General features: G+C 33.4%; 1 protein-coding gene across 1 annotated transcript in view; it reads right to left on the bottom strand.

Annotated features, from left to right (window-relative positions):
• Positions 1–19,967, bottom strand: part of LOC126828140 (protein timeless) — a 44,942-nt gene extending 24,975 nt beyond the window's left edge. Inside the window, exons 1-9 of the mRNA XM_050557736.2 lie at positions 19,779–19,967; positions 12,633–12,772; positions 8,407–8,498; positions 5,174–5,232; positions 4,360–4,531; positions 2,237–2,367; positions 1,981–2,041; positions 1,305–1,358; positions 430–593 (exon numbers count right to left, since the gene is read on the bottom strand). Coding sequence (XP_050413693.2) covers positions 430–593; positions 1,305–1,358; positions 1,981–2,041; positions 2,237–2,367; positions 4,360–4,531; positions 5,174–5,232; positions 8,407–8,498; positions 12,633–12,732 — 833 coding nt within the window. The 5' untranslated portion in view covers positions 12,733–12,772; positions 19,779–19,967. The remainder of the gene's footprint in view (positions 1–429; positions 594–1,304; positions 1,359–1,980; positions 2,042–2,236; positions 2,368–4,359; positions 4,532–5,173; positions 5,233–8,406; positions 8,499–12,632; positions 12,773–19,778) is intronic.
• Between the last annotated feature and the right edge of the window lie 1,195 nt (positions 19,968–21,162).

The raw sequence follows: 21,162 nt of genomic DNA, 5'->3' as shown, positions 1-21,162 counted from the left end.
ACCACTGACATTTCAGCTACACAGGTTGGGATTAAGGTAATAATGTTTCTATGTTTGTTAACATTTTTTTATGATTTAATATAGTCCCAAAATGACCTAGTTTATGTTTATTGGGTGTTAAACCCCATTTCTGTCTTAATTGAATCATGTGAAGCTATGTGGCACATCTAATCATGAAGTCCTACAGATAATATTTGGCACATGGAATGCTAAGATTTACCACCTATGTCCTGCATCTTACAGGCTGTCAAACCGTTTCAACCTTGACAAAGGGATGGGCTCAAAGATTGACACAAACAAAACTGTCATATCATTTGTGTCTCTCGCAGTTGGGATGAAATCATACAAGAAAACCTAAGATTAGACAGACATCCGTACTCCTCGCTACATAAATCATTAGATCGATATGTCATATGAAGTGTCTCTTACTATAATTCTTTCAGGTGCTTTATTTCCACAGAACTCAGAACATCATCAGCTTTAGGTTCTAATAATTCCATTTTCAAGTCTGACAAATCAAAGAGTAGGCTAGATTTAGATTTAGAGCTTGACCAATCTTCTTCTGCATATTTTCCCTCCAACATCATATCAGCCTGTATCAAAATATGTCACAAAAAAATCAACATGGTAGGATGCATCAATCAGCATGGTATTAAGTATGCATCAATCAACATGGTATGAAGCATCAATCAACATGGTATGAAGCTTAATCAACATGGTATGAAGCATCAATCAACATGGTACAATGAATCAATCAACATGGTATGAAGCATCAATCAACATGGTATGAGGAATTAATCAACATGGTATGAAGCATTAATCAACACAATAGTATGATAAATCAATATGCAAATGATTATACATGTATTTAAACATGGAATATTGAACAAACAATTAAAAATATTTAGTTTTTAGCTCCATGGGCCATTGGATATAGGGGGGTTGGATGGCCGAATGGTTAGCACGTGCGTGCGGTATCATAAGACCTGTCATTGAGTCAACTGGCGTGGTTTCGAATCCCCGGCTGTATGTGACAAGGAGTAGGGTCGCCTGTCCAACCTCATGGGTTTTCTCCGGGTCCTCCGGTTTCATCCCACTGCTAAAGACCCCTACGCGCAAGCGAATTGTTGAAATAAAATTAAACCATATGTTAGTCCCGAAATGACCTAGTTTGTGTCGAGTGGACGTTAAACCCCATTTCTCTCTCTCTCTCTCCATTGGATATAGTATTAATAAACTATTTATGTATTGTTTAGCATCATAGACCATTGGATAAGCTAGGTGTATTAATAAACTGAACTTACATGATCTTTAAACATCAGTGTTAACATCTGACTTATTGATGAACAGAAACGGGCCTGTCAAAAGAAAAAGATAACATTTCAATGATATACCAGTATTAGGGTGGTCCTTATTTTGCAAAATTTTAAAAAGGGGCTACCCTCAATTTATGTTGGAACTGATGAGAAAAAAATGAAAAAAATAATTATTTTTTTTATCTATCTTCGATCTTTAACTTTGATCTATCTTTGATAGATGGTAGCCTCCTTTAAAAACATTTTTATTTATTTTTTTTCGTTTTTCTCTTATCAATTCCAACATAAATTGAGGATAGCTCCTTAACTTTTCAAAATTTTGCAAAATAAGGACCACCCTGACCTTTATACATTTTCAAAAATTTAATTCACAGAAGATACAGCGTTTTATGTCCTTAAGATTCAGTATGTAAGAGCTAAATCTGCCAATGTTACATAGATTATAATTTATCGTGTTTACTCTTTAGTTTTAAATGTTACATAAATTATTATTTATCTTGTTTACTATTAAGGTTTAGTTATGTCCCCTCATAGCAAGTGAGGTCATTGATTCGACTTCAGCAGGACTGAGTTCCAATCTCTGATTATTTCTGTTGACGTCATAAACTTATCCTGAAACAGTTAATGATATAAACATTAACTAATATGAATCATCATTACTGACCTTTTCATCCATCCTCAACATTTTCAGAATAACATCGCTGAATTTGGTTTCAAATATCAACCTAAAAAACCAGTATAATTTTTATTAATCTTATTATATTTCTTTTTCTACCCATAAAAGGGTTAATAATATCAAGATATAAATTTACTTTGTTATCAATTCATCTTTAAAGTTTCAAAAAGAGGAAAGGTTTGAGACCATAACAATATTAGAAATTTTGAATTGACAAATATTTTTGAATTTATACATAAAGTACCTTATAAGCATATTGGCCTTCCAATCTGTATTTCTCTCATTATTAGGAGTCATATGTAATAAATTCCTCAAAAACATAAAACAGTTCTCCACCATGGTTAATATCTGAACATCTTTCTGTAGGTTTGAACACTGTCAACAAAAAAGCATATCTTGGAATCATATTCAATGAGAAGCACCATAAATGTAACAAAAATAAATAACTAACCCGATTGTACTATGGACAAGGAACCGAATATAATATCATCGCAGCCATCTTGGATAGTGATGCAATATCAAAAATCGAAGCAGGCCTGTCAATCGATGTACAATTGTCCAAGGAACAAGCATGCCAAATTTCATGTCGATCGTACTTGATTTGGCAAAGTCTAATGCTTTTTCAAAGAGTGTCGGCCCCAATAAAGATAGTTTGCCAGGCAACGAAACATAAACCCACAGCAGCTAAATTGTACAGGCAGTCAACAAGACTTGTTGCATATTTTTTCTTTTGTCAGTAATGAAACATTTATTATAACACTAAATCTGATCAAGAGTAACAACTCGTTAAGTAATTATTATAAAATCATTAGAATTTGTTTGGCTTCTAGTTCTGCCCCATGCTAATGTTTAGTATACAAAACATTCAATATCATGGATTTAGCTGTTCAAGTTATCAAAAATCTTTGAAACTCAATATCATTCTTGTTCGTCTCAAGACCTTAAACTCTGTGTATCAATCTAAAGTCGATTGAATGATCACTTTAGCCTGTAGAGCATTTGCAAGATTTTTTGAAGTTATCAAGGGCCATAACTCTGGCAGTAATTATCAGAAATCCTTGAAAATTTATAGGTGTCTTGTCTTTGTCTCATGACCGTAAACACTGTGTATAAAAAATTTAAAATCAATCTGATGATAACTTTGGGCCATAACTCTGGAAGTAATAATCGTAAATCGTTGAAAATCACTAGGCTTCTTCGTCTCACGGCCTTTAACTTTAACACTGTGTATAAATCTAAAGTCAATCGGACATTAACTTTAGCCTCTAGAGCATCCACAAGACATTTCAAAGTGATCAAGGTCTTAACTCTGGCAATAAGAGAGAGAAATGGGGTTTAACATCCACTCGACACAAACCAGGTCATTTTGGGACTAACATGTGGTTCAATTTTATTTCAATAATTCACCTGGGCGTAGGGGTCTTTGGCCGAGCGAGAAAACCCACAAGGTTGGACAGACAACCCTACTCCTCGTCACTTACAACCCAGGGAATCGAAACCGCGTCAGTTGACTAATGACAGACCTTATGATGCAACACGCACATGTTATCTATTCGACCACCCATTCAGCACTGTTCTTAATCGGCTGCTTTTTGTCGGCTTTAACCGTTGGATGTTTGATCTAGGTTATTGGTAAAACAATGAACAGGCCAGTATAGTATATCAATCTACTGCTGGCTAAATTACAACGGATTAATTAAGAAGTCAATCAACATGCTTGTTGGCTACCTTAGTGAGAATTGGCCATGTGGTTCATAATCCAAGTAATTAGCACATTTAACAGTAATTTTGATAAGTCACGGGGTGAAGGAAGACGATCTTGGCATGGTATGCAAATCGTGTGTCTTCCACGCTCTGTATGAATTCCAGGTACCGGTAGATATTGAAATAATAACTGGATCAAACATTGATGGATTCACTGACCAGTAGTTAGGTAAATTTAAATCTTCATTGAATATAATAGAACACCGAATACATTTAAAGTCAATTGGATATTAACTTTAGTCGCTAGAGCATCTACAAGCAATTGTGGACGTGGGCATATAAAAACAATATAAATTAGATTAGTATCCCCAAAAAGCCCTTGAAGCAGCTTGAGCCCCGTCACGTTTTGATTTTTCGTAACTAGCATCTGCCATTCTTAACTGATAAACCGCCATGCTTTGGATTTTATTCAACTTGTCATTATACTTTATTAGATAAATGTCTGTTGTCTTAGTTTAGCATAAATTAACCTTTGATTATGAATGTAATTTTACACATAGCCGTTAATTAACTAAATAATCTGTATTTTAAACCAGTGAAGAATCCTGTCACTGAGGGAAACCCTGTATGTAATATCACAGAATTACTAAATGCAACTTTTACCACTTTAGTAGTTGTATTTATCATGGTAACAACAGCTTTGATAAACATCTTGTCAATACAGCAAGCTCTGGTTTGTTCAAACAATCTGTCCATATCTAACTTGAGACCACCCTGTATTTTATTTGGATGACTGACGAGAGATTCCAATGGATCGGTCAATAATTTCATTAAACTGAAATTATAAAAGATAGAACATTTATAACAGATTCAATGTGTTTGTACAATGGTAAATTACAAATAACTAGCTAGTTTTAATCTTGGTTCTCAGATATAACAAATTGTATGGAAAATACTCTTTACCAGTTCATGGTACATATCTATGGAATGAGCTTCCTCGACAGATGCGCTTGACAATTCTATTTTCAAGTTTTAAGACAACACTAAAGACACATCTGTTTACCAAATATCTGTGCAAGAACAAATAGTTGACCTCACTGTAAAGCGCTTAGAAATGACCAGCGGACATAATTTAGCACTATATATATATAAGACAATTTATTATTATTATTATTATTACTCATCAAGTGATTTAAAGCCGTGCCATTATTATTAGATTGCCATTATAATCTAATCATTGTCTAATATCTGAAACTATTTTAATATTGTTATAATGAATAAAATAAAAGTAAATGGTTTATTTTTACCATTACCACAGACATTTGACAACAATCTCATAACACTGTGTTACATGTATTTATCAACTGTGATGATATGCCACATCCTAACAAATAGCCAACAATCAGACATAGATAAACCTCAAGTATTTTATGCAAACATAAAATTCTGATATTCATCTATTAAATAATAAACTTACTGAATGGCCTCTTCAAAAATCTCCAAATCATCAGTTGATTTTATAATTGGCACCAAATCCTGAAAAAAATTATTCATAGTTATGTAACAGTCAAACTGACAATATTCAATAAAGATTGCACCTGTATCAACTTTGTTATTAACTTTACCAATTATGTAAAAGTGTATGACAATACCAAAAAGTGTTATCTAACTGTTTGACAATATCAACAACTGTTAAACATACATTATGCAAGAGCTAAATCTGCCAATTGCAGGTCTTTCTTTAGGCCTGAAATGTTATCTAAATTATTAATTAGACATTAAAGGACAATATTGGTGTCAGTCATTATCACATATGTGATAGAACTGGTTAAACACGTTCCAGATATTATTTTATCACAGAGATCATTACTACGATAGATGAGTAATGAAGGGTTCAACAAACGGAAGTGACGAATGCAAAAGGAAACCACGAATTGTCCTTCTATACAACTGACTGAAGTGATGAGTGATAACAGATACATGGGCGAATTTCTGCTCACTAATAATTTCTTCGAAGACCAAAAGTTGTTATGTGAGACTGTGAGAATGTCACTTTGAATAAAATTTTATAAACAAAACTGAATTCTCCGTGTGACATTTTCTTCTCGAACTACCCAGAGGGACATAACTCTATGAATAGGGACTATTAAACCGGAAATAGGAAATCAAGTAGTACCACTCACGTTGCGAGACATCAAGTAATTATATCATATTCATTTTGAAAGAAATAAATCCAGTGTATCCCCCACGCATTGTAAATAAAATATAAAAAAATAAATACATGTTAATTGTTAACGTATTGTAAAATGATAAATCAAAGTAAAAATTCCCATAAAAAATATTATTGTTTATATCGCGTGTGTCTAGTTAATAACTTAATCAAGGTGCGCCCGATTGAACAAAAATAGTAATACACGATAAAAAGCAGACGAAATTGTTTTCTAACAAAGATTTCTAACGTAACAAAAAAAATAACAATTAAAATGAGTGGGGCTTCGGAAGTCACTGTCAAGAATTGGCTTCAGACATAAGACCTAACTAAATGTCTACATCACATTCACAAACTGTCATAAGTACTTGTGGCAGTGCTAAAAAATCTAAGAATAGTCAGAATGGAATCTAATCATATTTGTTATGAATTAAAGTAATATCTTGTTATTTAGGTGTTTTTCGTGGAAACTGAAAAACTGCTAATAAATTTTTAAATTTGCGAATCAAATTTGGCAAAATTAGACTTTTTGATTAGCAGTACTGCTAATCAACTGTGAAAAATTACCAACCGCCCTGTATTTGGAACAGGTTTAACCGGTTCTATCACATATATAATAATGTGATAATGATTGACACCAATCTTGACTGTCCTTTAACTAACTTATCCAGACCATAATCAACTCTCGATGTCATCGCTAGCCTGCAATATCTACTGGATTAGAACTCGGTCTGTTGCTTCTTATTAAATCAAAAGATAGGTTGCCAGACAACAAAACATACGCCCACAGCAGCTATATCGTCCAGGCAGTCAACAAGAGTTGTCGCATATTTTTACTTTTTTCGATAATGAAACATTTATAATACATTAAAATCTGATTAAGAGTAACAACTCATTAAGTAATTATCAGAAAAACATTAGGATTTGTTTGGTTTTTATAAAGTTCTGCCCCATGCTAACGTTTAATATACGAAACTTTTAACATCATGGATTTAGCTGTTCAAGTCATAAAGATTCATTGAAAATCAATATACTTGATCGTCTCAAGATCTTAAACTCTGTGTATCAATCTGAAGTCAATCGGATGATAACTTTTTGAAGTGATCAAGGGCCATAACTCTGGCAGTAATTATCAGAAATCGCTGAAAATCAATAGGATTCTTCATCTCATAACCTCAAACACTGTGTATAAATTTAAAGTCAATTGGATATTAACTTTAGCCTCTAGAGCATCCACAAGATTTTTTAAAGTGATCAAGGACCATAACTCTGGCAGTAATTATCGGAAATCGCTGAAAATCAATAGGATTCTTCGTCTCATGACCTTAAGCACTGTGTATAAATTTAAGGTCAATCAGATATTAACTATGCCCTTTAGAGGGTCCACAAGATTTTTCAAAGTGATCAAGGGCCATAACTCTGGCAGTAATTATCCGGAATCGTTGAAAATCAATAGGCTTCTTCGTCTCATGACCTTAAACACTGTGTATAAATTTAAAGTCAATCGGATATTAACTTTAGCCTCTAGAGCGTCCACAAGATTTTTCAAAGTTAATAAGGGCCTAACTCTGGCAGTAATTATCGGAAATCGCTGAAAATCAATAGGCTTCTTCGTCTCATGACCTTAAACACTGAGCATAAATTTAAAGTCAATCGGATAATAACTTTAGTCTCTAGAGCGTCCACAAGATTTTTCAAAGTGATCAAGGGCCATAACTCTGGCAGTAATTATCGGAAATCGCTGAAAATCAATAGGCTTCTTCGTCTCATGACCTTAAACACTGTGTATAAATTTAAAGTCAATCGGATATCAACTTTAGCCTCTAGAGCGTCCACAAGATTTTTCAAAGTGATCAAGGGCCATAACTCTGGCAGTAATTATCGGAAATCGCTGAAAATCAATAGGCTTCTTCGTCTCATGACCTTAAACACTGTGTATAAATTTAAAGTCAATCGGATATTAACTTTAGCCTCTAGAGCCGGACCGCCAGACGGACGGACAGGGGCGACAACAATATACGACCACATTTCAATTTGGGCGTATAAAAATGGATAATCGAGACTATGTTTTTTATCATACCAATTTTAGTAATGTTGATTGAGGCTAGGCCCAAAATTCAATCACTAAATACATGGTTCAGGGTGGATCAATTTGAATGAAATTTTCAGCAAATTCCCTTTACATTATCTAGTTTTTAACTATTATAGTGAGAACTACCAGCTCTTTTTCTAATCCCCCATAATGTATCATTAATTAATTGTTTAAGAGCATCAACAGTTATTTAACTGTTTGACAGTATCAACAGTTATCTGACTGATAGTATCATCAACTGTTATTTAACTGTTTGACAGCATCAGTGTCCGATTTCACGAAGCATTCAATATTAAGCTTACATACATGTGAATTGTGCAGTTAATAAGTTAATTATACAAATCTGCTAACCTTTCCTGTATGCCACTTTGTGGAATGGGCCCCAAAGCATTTAAAGATAAATACATACCTTACGAAATATATCTAATGTCGCAAGAACTTGTCGTGATCTTAGAGTCTCATCATCGTCTTTTAAAATCATAATGATCTCCTGTAATACCTCTGTTAAAAAGAAAAAAGAGAGATCATATTGTGAAGAAGACAAATAACCTTTGTGCCAGCAGTATCTTCAGCTTGAGAAATCCAAATCCAAACTACCACTACAATGACACAAGCCACAACAGGGTGTAAAACTAACATATGGTTGTGGGTAAATTGATTTTTTTAAACTGGGACAAATCCAGTGTAACTTTTGATATAGTTAAACACAAAATGTAATAAAGAGACAATAAACATAACTTCATGATCAAAATAGTACAAATAAAGACATAAAAAAAAAATACCCCCGTTTTTGCCGTCTAAAGTTTTTCCCCCTTGGTGGTGTTGAAAAAAGGTAAGTATTTTGATACTGAAGACATGGATTGAAATCTACAAGTTGTATCTTAAAGTGAAGGTAAGGGATGTTTTTATCCATCAGAAATGTCAAACTCTAACAATCTTAATATTTTTCAATGAATAAAATCCTTTTAAATATGGTAACTAACGTTACAAATTCTGTTCCAAAAAAAAGATTTTTTATTGCATCGAAAGTGTGACTCACCACCTGTATCTATAGTTATGTTTATTAGCAAATTTAGGACAAATATCAATTGGACATGTAATGTCTGTAAAATTTGTATTTTTGCACAAAAACAGAACAAGTTATCTTTTCTATTACAAAATTTGAAAGATGAATTATTAAAGATGTACATTAGTTAAGAGTTTAATAAAGAGTTGGCCATTCTTGCTATAATAATTCAAAAATAGATGACAAAAGATAGGTTGCCAGGCAACAAAACATACGCCCACAGCAGCTAAATCGTCCGGGCAGTCAACAAAAGTTGTCGCATATTTTTACTTTTTTCAGTAATGAAACATTTATAATACACTAAAATCTGATTAAGAGCAACAACTCATGAAGTAATTATCAGAAAACCATTAGAATTTATTTGGTTTTTATAAAGTTCTGCCCCATGCTAACATTTTGTATACAAAACTTTTAATATCATGAATTTGTTCAAGTCAAAACAATTCATTGAAAATCAATATACTTGTTCGTCTCAAGATCTTAAACTCTGTGTATCAATCTGAAGTCAATCGGATGATAACTTTAGCCTTTAGAGCGGAAATCGTTGACAATCAAGGACCATAACTCTGGCAGTAATTATCGGAAATCGCTGAAAACCAATAGGCTTCTTCGTTTCATGACCTTAAACACTGTGTATAAATTTAAAGTCAATCGAATATTAACTTTGGCCTCTAGAGCGTCCACAAGATTTTTTGAAGTGATCAAGGGCCATAACTCTGGCAGTAATTATCAGAAATCGCTGAAAATCAATAGGATTCTTCATCTCATAACCTCAAACACTGTGTATAAATTTAAAGTCAATTGGATATTAACTTTAGCCTCTAGAGCATCCACAAGATTTTTTAAAGTGATCAAGGACCATAACTCTGGCAGTAATTATCGGAAATCGCTGAAAATCAATAGGATTCTTCGTCTCATGACCTTAAGCACTGTGTATAAATTTAAGGTCAATCGGATATTAACTTTGCCCTTTAGAGCGTCCACAAGATTTTTCAAAGTGATCAAAGGCCATTACTCTGGCAGTAATTATCGGAAATCGCTGAAAATCAATAGGCCTCTTCTTCTCATGACCTTAAACACTGTGTATAAATTTAAGGTCAATCGGATATTAACTTTGGCCTCTAGAGCTTGTGGACGCCGGACAGACGGACGGACGGACGGGGGCGACAATATACGACCACATTTCAATGTGGGCGTATAAAAAAGAAAATTTCAGTCCAATTACTTTATTCTGAACAGAGGTGTCACAGTTGGAAGTTTGAACGAGAAATAGGTATCAACCTTGTTCGCACCGTCTAAGAGAATTGTTGATTGTTTGATCGACAGACGATAACTCTACCCACATATTCTCGATTATCATGTAACATTCTCAATGGCTATGATACCCTCGCTTTGTAGGCCTTTCAAAACCAGTTTCCGGTGTCGGCATCTGTGACTAACGGTAAACATTAGCTTGGTCAGCCATTTCTTGTTTAATTTTAAATGAACGACTGTTTAAATCCAAGCTGTATCCAAGCCATCCGAGGGTCTACAGAGTTGATTTTGAGCTTGTCGTGTAAATAAAGGTCTAATTAATTATTTCTATAACATCTGAAACCTAAATAAATACTTGCACTAGGCAGATTTGCATAATGTATGTTTAATACAAATTGGAAAAAATTTATTTAAATTTTGCTGCCTTTCAGTTTCGTGGCTTTGTCATACAGTGAAAATATAGGATCTGGAAGAGTTGTTATAAAACAGGCGTTCTGGATGGCGTGAGGAATTAGCCAATGAAACCATCTGTTACGGCAACTTCTTGGCGTGCCATGCAAGGAACTGTAGGTAAACCACTAGAAAAGTCAATGGTGACAGATTAATCAATGTCTGGCGTCATAGGGTCAAAAGTCGCTGTTTTTTTATTGTACCGACTTTAGTAATGATGATCGAGGCTAGGCCTAAATTCTCGGTTCAGAGTAGATCAATTTGACTTAAATTTTCAGCAAATTTTTTAACTATTATCTAATCTCCCATACTTTAAATGTCCAATAATCATTAAATGTCAAATGACCCAGAGACTTTAAAAGTATTTAGACAAATACAGTTTGCTTTTGCACCTCTCAAAGAGCTTAATTCTTTATGTTCTATGGAATGAAATGTGATGAGATCATTCCTAAAGATTAAGATAATTTTAAACAAAAGAAAAAAAAATAAATGGTAATGCAATGGTGTTAGACATGGTTCTGCGTTGAAACTTGTATCCGAATATCTGTTCACGAATATAATCTTGCGCATATTCGGATGCTTTAACTATTCGTGCTATTTGATGTTTTTTTCATAACTGTGTTATTTTGAAACGACCCCTCTCGTCGCTGCTAATTTCTTATTATAGGGTTAAATGAGCAATAATTTCCTGCAAATAAGGCTTGAAACTTATCAACACATCTGAAGCTTTTAGTCTATCTACCCCACACAACTGTTTTATTACTTTGCCGCTTTATTCATAAGCAGCACAGTTCCCAGTCTTGCACTTTGCCGTTGATTAGAGCTGTAGCTATTCAGCGTGTTCACACAAAGTCACGCGGTATACACATGGTCTTTGTTTATTTCCTCTGCTAAAATTAGATAGCCATGATTGGCCAAATCTTATGTTAGTATTCCAGCCACCTTGGTACTATCGGAGCGTGTGTTTTCCCCAGCAGGAAATATAGTTACCGCTAAAAGACCAAATTTAATATTCTTAAAAGACCATTTAATATTCTTATGTGAGATTTTAAAAAATAAAAAGCTGTAGCTAGTTTTAGACAGTAATCAATTAAAACTTGTTTGAACAGTTCATGCATGTTATATAAAACTTTTTGTGGTAAAGTTTTACTCTCGACAGTTTGATTATTTTGAGCTGACCCCTGTCTTTCCAATGTCGGCAGTCTGAGTCGGTCACAGGTTGTTTCTAACAAAATATAAAAGGGTTGATGATTCCAAATAAATTGGTTCGGATAAATAAAGTTTAGAAAAATTATGAAATGATTTTTCTTGTTATTTAGACAATGTTTTAAAATTAAACTGTTCTGGGTATAAAAGTTTGACGAAAGCCTTCTCCCTCTCCGCATGCGGCCATATTAATTTTTCAAAACGATGGTGTGATCGTTTGATACGTTCTGCATTAAGGTTATTAGTGACAATGACAATATAGGCCATTAAAAACATTAGCATTGCCAAAAGGATATCTTATAATTCAAATATTCTATTTGAATAATTATCTTATGGTTTATATTAGCCTTTATACGGACCACACTCCGTACAATAGACGAATTTGCATGCGCTTAAAACGTCAAAACTAAATTTTAAATTACACACAAATAGTCTGAATATGTTCAGATAGAGCAGACGGATTGCCGAATATCAAAATATGCCCAGAGTTTCAACACTACTGCTACCACCTTCCTACATCAACCAGTCCAATAAATATAAGGAGGCACAATGAAAATGTACTACTGATCTGACTGGATCTCACATAGACAAAGCACCTTAGTGATTAAAAATTTCTTAATTTTGGACAAGTTTGAAAAATTTGGTTCCATTGCTCTTACCTGCACATTCAGAAGATGTTTCATAACCTGTTGGTGTTACATAACCCAAATACGACTGTAAAGACCCCAAGCCATCTAAATTCATCATCTGCCACTCCATCTTCTTTAATGCTTTTGGGATGCAACAAATGTGAAATACACTGTAATATAAGAAATAGCTAAGTTTATTATATTCAACATAAAACATTGAATGGTATTGATGATTGATCTGATGTGTTATTTCAATTAAAAGATTAAGCAGCAGTTTATTAAATTTATTCGACTGTTATGCATTGATTAAGCATTATGTATTTATTGATGTCAACAGTGGTATTATCTATGGATATCAAATTTTGAACGAACACAGATACATGTAATTATCTGATTAGTATAAGTTGGATATTATTGTAGCTCAGTTATATTCTACATAATTTACTACAAATTATGAAGAAAGATAAGTTACAGCAGCTATGTCTTCCTACTAGAGTAGAAGTTCACAAAGGTTGTCACATACTGTAGTTATTCTCTTGTAGATAATGGGATCACTTACAAGACAATAACCAACAGTTGCCAGACAAGATATGCGCACATTTTGCAAGAGATGAACAGAGAACAAGCTAAACACAAAAGAGATTTTTTTGTACAATCAGGGGACATAATCAAGTTATGGTCTGATATGCATGAATATCAAAAGTAACTGAGATCTTTTGAATATAATAATATATTTTAAGTTTCATCAAGATCTGATAAAAATTGTGACTTCTAGAGGATCCACAACCTTGGTATTACACACTTTTACACTATTTGTGTACAAATAGCAGTCATTTTGTCAAGCAGTTTCGGTCCGATTTTCACGAGATTTGAACTCAACCATCATTAGTGCGTAACGGTGATATATTTAAACATTTTTTAAATCGGATAAAAATTTGGACCTCTAGAGGGACCACAAGCTAATAACACGATTTTTCGTACAATCAGGGGCCATAATCCAGGAAGTTAGGGTCCGATATGTGTGAATATCGAAAGGAACGTAGATCTTTGGGTTATCAACACACACTTCAAGTTAAGAAAAAATAATTATTAAAGTCGGTCAAAAACTCGCGAACAAGTAGTTTCCAAGATACAATCAAATTGGAAAAAAGAATAATAATAATATTCACGGTCACTTCCTGTTACATGGGTTATGTAAATAATTTCAACAAGAAAAAATAATTATTAAAGTCGGTAAATAACTCGCTAAGTTATAAGCCTTTAAATATAACCAGAAACATTTCCCCGGGCGAAAATATAATCTGAAAAAAAAAGGGAAATAACAGAGACTTGTATTGCTGTGATCGGGTTGACTTTGAATGGAATTTATATTTTTGGAATCATATTGTCCTCAGCTATTCGAATATGTAGGTCAAATTAGGTAAATTTTGAAAATTACGGAAATAAATTGTCCTGTAAAGAACTTTGTCGGCACGAAAAAGGTCAAAGGCGAAATTCGAAATTTTCAAATACCAAAAATTCGACCCTGATCTCGGTTATCCAGAAATGTCTTCATTTTGATTGTTGTTTTTAAGACCCTACTTAGCTGTTTTGAATTTTAGTTGTTTTAGTTTATGACTGTGCAATGACATCCCGTTGATGATTCATTGTTCTATTATTGTCAATAAATTATGAATTTATATTAATATTCTTATTTTCATGTATATTATGTTTTGTATGTGTTTCAGATCTATCAAGAAAGGTGAAGAGAGAGGCAGTGACACTGGCAGATCATTTTTTGGAATTTATCCGGTTGGCTGTACACCTATTGCATGAAAAAAAAAGAAAACTGGATTTAATATTGTCATCAATCTCAGGTGACAAGTAAGCAGCACCACGCTTACACTATTTTTCAAATTTTAGATTTGTATTCCTAACTGCCGACCGACACATGTCTAATTTTCCACAAATAGGCCTACATGTATTTAACTAGCTACTATACTTAGAAAATTTTAAAGGCACATCACATATGAAAAGGGATATTTCATCTTAATGCTGTTACCCTTTCTTTCAAAAACTGAGATTGTTAGGTTTCAAACAAAATTATCTATTTGAAATGATGAGACATGAATGAAAATCTAATTATATTCATGTTTTATACATTTATTCACTTGGTAAGCCTGTAACCAACTCTCTAGAGCAGTGTCTGGCTTAGATATTGCCTCCAATATGTTTGTTAAACCATAATATGACCGCACTCACAGAGGCTGAGTTGACTGACAGGCTGAAAATGAAGACTTTATTATCATGGCAATGCTACTTGACAACAGAGAATATGAACAGTTCAGTTTAGGCTATTTTTTGCCAGAATTTGATTCATAATTTTGCTCAGAAAAAAAATAATTTGAAAGAAATTTTCAATATATTCAATTTACATTATTTTGTTACATAATAAAAGGAATATATTGAAGGTTGTTTTGATTTCATAGTATCTCACAGTAGGCAGGTTCAAAGAAGTAATAATAATTTATATTCATTAAAATATTTATTATGCAGTAATCACATTGAATTATAAGTATTTATATATTTTACATGTAGATTTCAGAGTATATAATTAAAAAAGTAGTAAATGGACAGTGTATGCAGTAGAAAAGGGATAAAACATACAATTATATTCCAGCACTAATGAGGACTATAATTTTAACTCGTTTAAAAGATAATGGAAAAAAGATATCTGTGCTGTTGAACATCATTTAGCACCCATTCCACCACTGTCTACAACAGATCTTGTAAAGTCAAAGCTGTCAAGGAAGGAAGAATAGAACCGTGAAGGTATGTAACCTTTATATTATCCAAAAGCATCTGGAAATTTTTCTCTGATATAGCCCACACATAGCATGGAATCACCACTCTGACCCATGGGCCTAAATATCCAAATTTCCACAAAACATATTTTCTGTATGCTGTATGTTTGTTTGCTCTGTTAATATCCTCATTAACTGGTTACACTATAACATCTCGATATAATAGACAAGCTAATGATAATACAACTTCATCTAGCACTAACACTTGTATATCCTGAAATAAAGAATTCATTACATTAGTCTTGTAATTACAGGAATAGGCTAATGCATTCATGGGGGTCAGGTGGCTGAAAGATCATAAGGACTATCTTTGAATCAAGTGGCACCGAATAGTGTTGTTTGTCCAACCTCGTGGGTTTTCTCTGGGCACTCTGTTTCTCCCCACTGCGAAAGAACCATATGCACAAGCGAATCATTGAAATAAATTTGAACCTACTTTTTGTCGATTTTTTGAAAACTTTGATCCTTTATTTCTCCAAGGGGAGATAACTTAGAAAATTTCTAATGACATCTTTGAAGTTGGATCAACCAGATCTTCATTCAAAATTTCATGAAAATCGTACCAATATTCAAAAAGTTGTCATGTTGGTTTTTACATCCCATCCGGGATGAGAGGTCAATGACGTAATTTTCCAAATTCGAAAATAGCAGATTTCAAGTAATGTTTTATGGTACTCAAAAGATAAAGAATTAGTAAAATAGATAAAAAAAATCACAAAGTTACAGCTCTGTAGGTCAATTTTTTCATCAGTAAACTTTGGTAATTTCGGATTCGTAAAACGTTTTGAAAATATATTCATTCCATAGCCACCACCCATTTTGGGGAGGACGCTAACCAGAAATGTATTAATTTCGGAAATAAGAGACAAATTTACGAAACAACGGCCTATTCCGAGTATTTCTAAGCCGTTAATGCAGATTTCCACTCATAAACAACTTTGTTGAAATTTTCAAATGCCAAAAATTTGACACTGATCCTGGCTACCCAGAAATGTATTCATTTCAGAAATAGGAGACGGATTCAACAAACTACGGCCTAATGTGTTTATTTACAAGCTCGTTAATGTAGATTTTTCTTTATTTTCCATATTCAATTCAAAATCCTGGCCATCAGTTACCTAAATCAAAATTCTGCTCTGAACGTTTTTTTAGGCATTCCTTCAAGGATTCCAAAAATGTAACTCCCATGTCTGTAAGTAATATATCGCAAAATAATAATAAGGACTTCTAGTTTTACCGATAGACTTCATTGCTTGTGAATGCATCAGTAATTTCTTAGCAAGTACAGGAAAAAATAATTCAAGGCAATCTGACGTATATTTTTTCAATTTTTTTGAAAACTTTGATCCTTAACTTCTCCATAGGGAGATAATTTAGAAAATTACTAATGACATCTTTCAAGTCGCATCAGTAAGATCCACTTACATTTGTTTGTGTATTAAATTAACATATAGTATTTCATCAATCCTGTAAAAAGATGGTAATTTGTCACAGAAATGAAATGAAATGGGGTTTAACGTCCTACTGTTCTGCTCCTATACTGGGCTAATGAAGACGGAATTTGTCACAGTCTTCATATAATTTTTGTTGTATTGTAAAATAAAGCTTATGTTTATCTGCTTCAATCTTGATTATTTTTCGGCTGTTAAAGTCAAAACATCAGCCCATGCACCAACTGCCCTCTCCCCCAAGAAACAGGTTTAGAAACACCCATGTTGCCACCAGTAGTTGATGCCTTTCCATATCTTTTGCCTTTGCTTGCACAAGAAGTTGAAAGTTTAGGACTCCTACTTCGACTAGTTCCTTCTTTATCCAGATCAGAATCAATCTGAAATAACAATAAAATATTTTGTTTAGATGTCCATAAATAGATTTACTCTACATAGATGTATCATTAGAATGATGCAGACAAAGCTTTTTTAAGTAAAAACATTTGACAGTGACTAACTTATGATTTATTTTTACATGTGGAGTTGCATGTTAGTTTATCCAGGCAAGGATTATCAAAGAAAATGTAAATTATAATCATTGTCCTATTATATACTTCTAATGTTATATTTTAATCAAAGAGCCTCGGCTCCAGAAAGAAGAAAACAACAAGAGCAACAACAAGATGAATAGCTCTTGAGACCTAGTTCCTGGTAGAGTGTGCAACTAAATTTATCATTGTATTATCATGTCCTATATCACTTTTATCATTTCATCTAATTGATTTAATGCATGCTTATCACCACACCTTTTACCAAAAATACATGTAGGCATGAAAACTTACCCTCTCACTCATTTTGTCCACTTGTAATAGAAATCCAGAAATTTTAAAACAGAAATTCTGATGATATTACAGCATACAAAATGTTAAAAAAAAAAAGCGATGTTAGATAAAAAAAAAAAAAAAAAAGATCTCAACATTTTGTAGATGAGAAATACACAAACGCATACAAACCCACATCAAATGCCATTCAAAGGTGTTGATAAGTGTCTGTTCTGATTAGTAAAACAGACTGATATTTGGTAATGGTAATTAGGTCAATTACGCTGTGTTGATGCTAATTCAGTATCATACGCTCTTCTGTAACTTTGTGCCAATTGGGTTTACAATTATAAAAATTACAGAAATCAATAATCAACATATAGCTATTATTACACCAAATTGCAACCCCATTGGATCACTGCTTCCTATTTTGTAAGCCACAGAAGTCACGTAGGCCTACCCTATATAAAAAGACTGACAAGAAGTTGGCCATAATTATTTACAGTAGGCCTACAGTCTGTTGGATTTGGTCCATTTCTTTCAAATTGTAAAATAAAATCCTATTGCAGACGTTTCTATTCTTATCTACATATTAAGTCTTATTTGTAGTAAAAAATAAAAGTAATACGAATTGAATAGCACCCTCCGTCTCAAACCCGATAACGGTATCTTAGTCATAGATAATGTTACCGGTACTTGACAATCGAGAATATGAAGGCGGAGTTCAAATCTGTCAATCAAACGATCAGCAATTCTCGGAGACGGGGCGGGGACAGTTGATGCCCATTTCTAGTCAAAACTTCCAACAGTTATAACTTTGTTCAGAATAAAGTAATTTGATTGAAATTTTCAATATATTCTTTTTCATCATCTATTTTTGAACTGTTATAGCAAGAATGGCCAGCTCTTTATCAAAACCTTACATTATGTATTTTTAAAAATCAAAACCTTACATTATGTATTTTTAAAAATCAAAACCTTACATTATGTATTTTTAAAAAATCTGTTTCTGAAATGGAATTCCTCAAATTTACCTGTTTTCTCAAAAAAAATCACTGCCTGTACATTATAATATTATGCATTCCTCAGTCATTTAACGTAAGGAAAATATTTCTTTATGAGATTATCCAGCTGCACTATCACGATACAGATATTGTCATCGACTGACTGAATTTAAAGGAGCTAAATCGCTAATAGTTTGGATCTAGAAATTGACACAAATGGGTCGCAACGCATATAATAATGCAATGTGAATGTATATAAACTGATTTACATTCAATCGTTTCTGTTTTTACTGCAATTTCTAATCAGTTATGTACAGCGAAATACGCCAGAAGTCTCAATCCAAAAAGGCAATCTCTAGTGTCTGGTTATTCCACTGTATACTGATAGTATTTATTGTGCATGCTCTCCAGATAAGAATATGGCGTCACCGTTTGACATGACTTGTGGAATATATCTAACCTCTTTCTACGAGTCCCTTGTTAAAAATGGCGCTGAAATGCACCATGGTACACGATGTTTATTTTGTCTTAATTAATGGATATCAGAAGCCCATCTTTTCCTCGTAAGATCACAACATCAATGTTGATTTAAATTGACAAATAATTCGTGTTTCCAATGTCGAAGATTTTGGATGATATTGAGTTGGAGAGACTTAGCTACTTTAAAAAAAACATTATCACCGTTCATTTTTGGATCGCTGCAGACATACATCAAATGGAAGTACATGTAATTATTGGAGGTGCGAAGGGTGAACAGATTTAGGTATATACGTATTACATGTTTACCATCCATTCGACTGTGAATAGAATTATCATCATCAGACACAAAATACGAGTTTCTTTGATATAAGGCTAAAACGTAATACTAATAGCCCCAATGAGTGCTACATTGTAACAATGTCTGATCATTTTCACTATATATTTGCTAAATTTCAAGGCCAATGTCGACTTTTATATAACATAGAATCCAGGATGTGTTGTTCTCATGTTCGTGACATAATAAAATAGGCTAGGTAGAGTATTAACTGCTGTCATACAAACGTAGGTCCAGTCGATCTTCGATAAGCAACGTACTCACCTATTTATAATCTACACAATAAACAATATGGCACGTCTGTAATATGGTATAATATTATTGAAAACCATATTAACCCCCCCAAAATAAAGGTGGTTTTGTGATGGTCATTAACCCGTCCAATCGTCTGGTTGACCAAGACATCGTTTGTCACAACATCAATGAGGTTGAACTAATCCGCCTGGTGGCGCTGTAAGGATAATAATAATAATGCTTTATTACAGAACTGCATGGTAAATACACGAGTATGGTAAAGCATACAACGTACAATACAATAATAAACATCAAGAACATAGAATAAGGCTTACAGGGGTTTCTAAAAGTATATTAAATTATATTACTAATGCTTGTAAAGTATATATTAGGCCTTACATAGCAAATGGTATTAAATGTCTGTTCTTAAACATTTCATACATAATACAAATGTCGAATGTTGAAACATCTTCATCTTGTATTATCAACGCAAAAGCTTTTTTATATTTTTGAATCTGACTAAAACTGAATATTTAAGAAACCACCAAAAAAATAAAAATAGGTTAAGAAATAAAAAAGTTATTGCACTTGATGGTTGTCAGTATACACTTTTTTTTTTAAATATGCCAAACAAGTGACCGAAGACCATTTCTCAGCAACTATTGAAGATATTGGCATCAAATTTTCAGGAAATATCCTTCCGACCATTAACTATCTATTTGAATTTTTAAATTTGGGCTATATAATTTATTTGTTTTGATATGGGGTCTGCAACATGGATAAAAAAAACAAACACCCAAATTTGGTTAATTTGCGTTGAAGACTTTTTTAAGATAGAATTCACATATGATAGACCTCAAATTTCGGGTATTGCTTTATGCCGGCAGAATGAATCCTTATAACAACTTCCTATTGAATGCAGATGCTAAAATGACTGACTTCGAAGACAACAAATATTGCGATTAACGTTATCAAACATAAGGAAAATCTTCGTGTAAGAAAATTAAAAGTTGCCGGGAAAAAGGAAGATTTGGTTGAGCGGTAAGGAATACGAGGAGCAACACTCAAGTGGATCACAAACTGTCTTATGCAGCGGAAGATGAGCGCCATAGTTGAAGGTGAGCGATCCCGGCAGGTTGATGTAGCCTCCGGCGTCCCACAAGGCACAGTACTCGGGCCTCTACTATTCCTCTGCCATATCAAAGACCTCCCAGATAGAGGTCTTTTTGCCGATGACTGTCTGCTATAGCGTGCCATCTACTGAATGACAGACCATATACAACTCCAAAAGGACCTAGATAACCCCCAAGAATGGGCTGACGAATGGGGCATGAAATTTAACGCCAAGAAATGCTATATTCTTACAACCAAAAGCAAATCCAATTTCTTCTACAACATCAACAACAACATACTC

Source organism: Patella vulgata, chromosome 1 (assembly GCF_932274485.2).
Source record: "Patella vulgata chromosome 1, xgPatVulg1.2, whole genome shotgun sequence".
Lineage (NCBI taxonomy): Eukaryota > Metazoa > Mollusca > Gastropoda > Patellidae > Patella > Patella vulgata.
The sequence above is the reverse complement of the archived record's forward strand: the minus strand, read 5'-3'. Positions and strand labels throughout refer to the sequence as shown.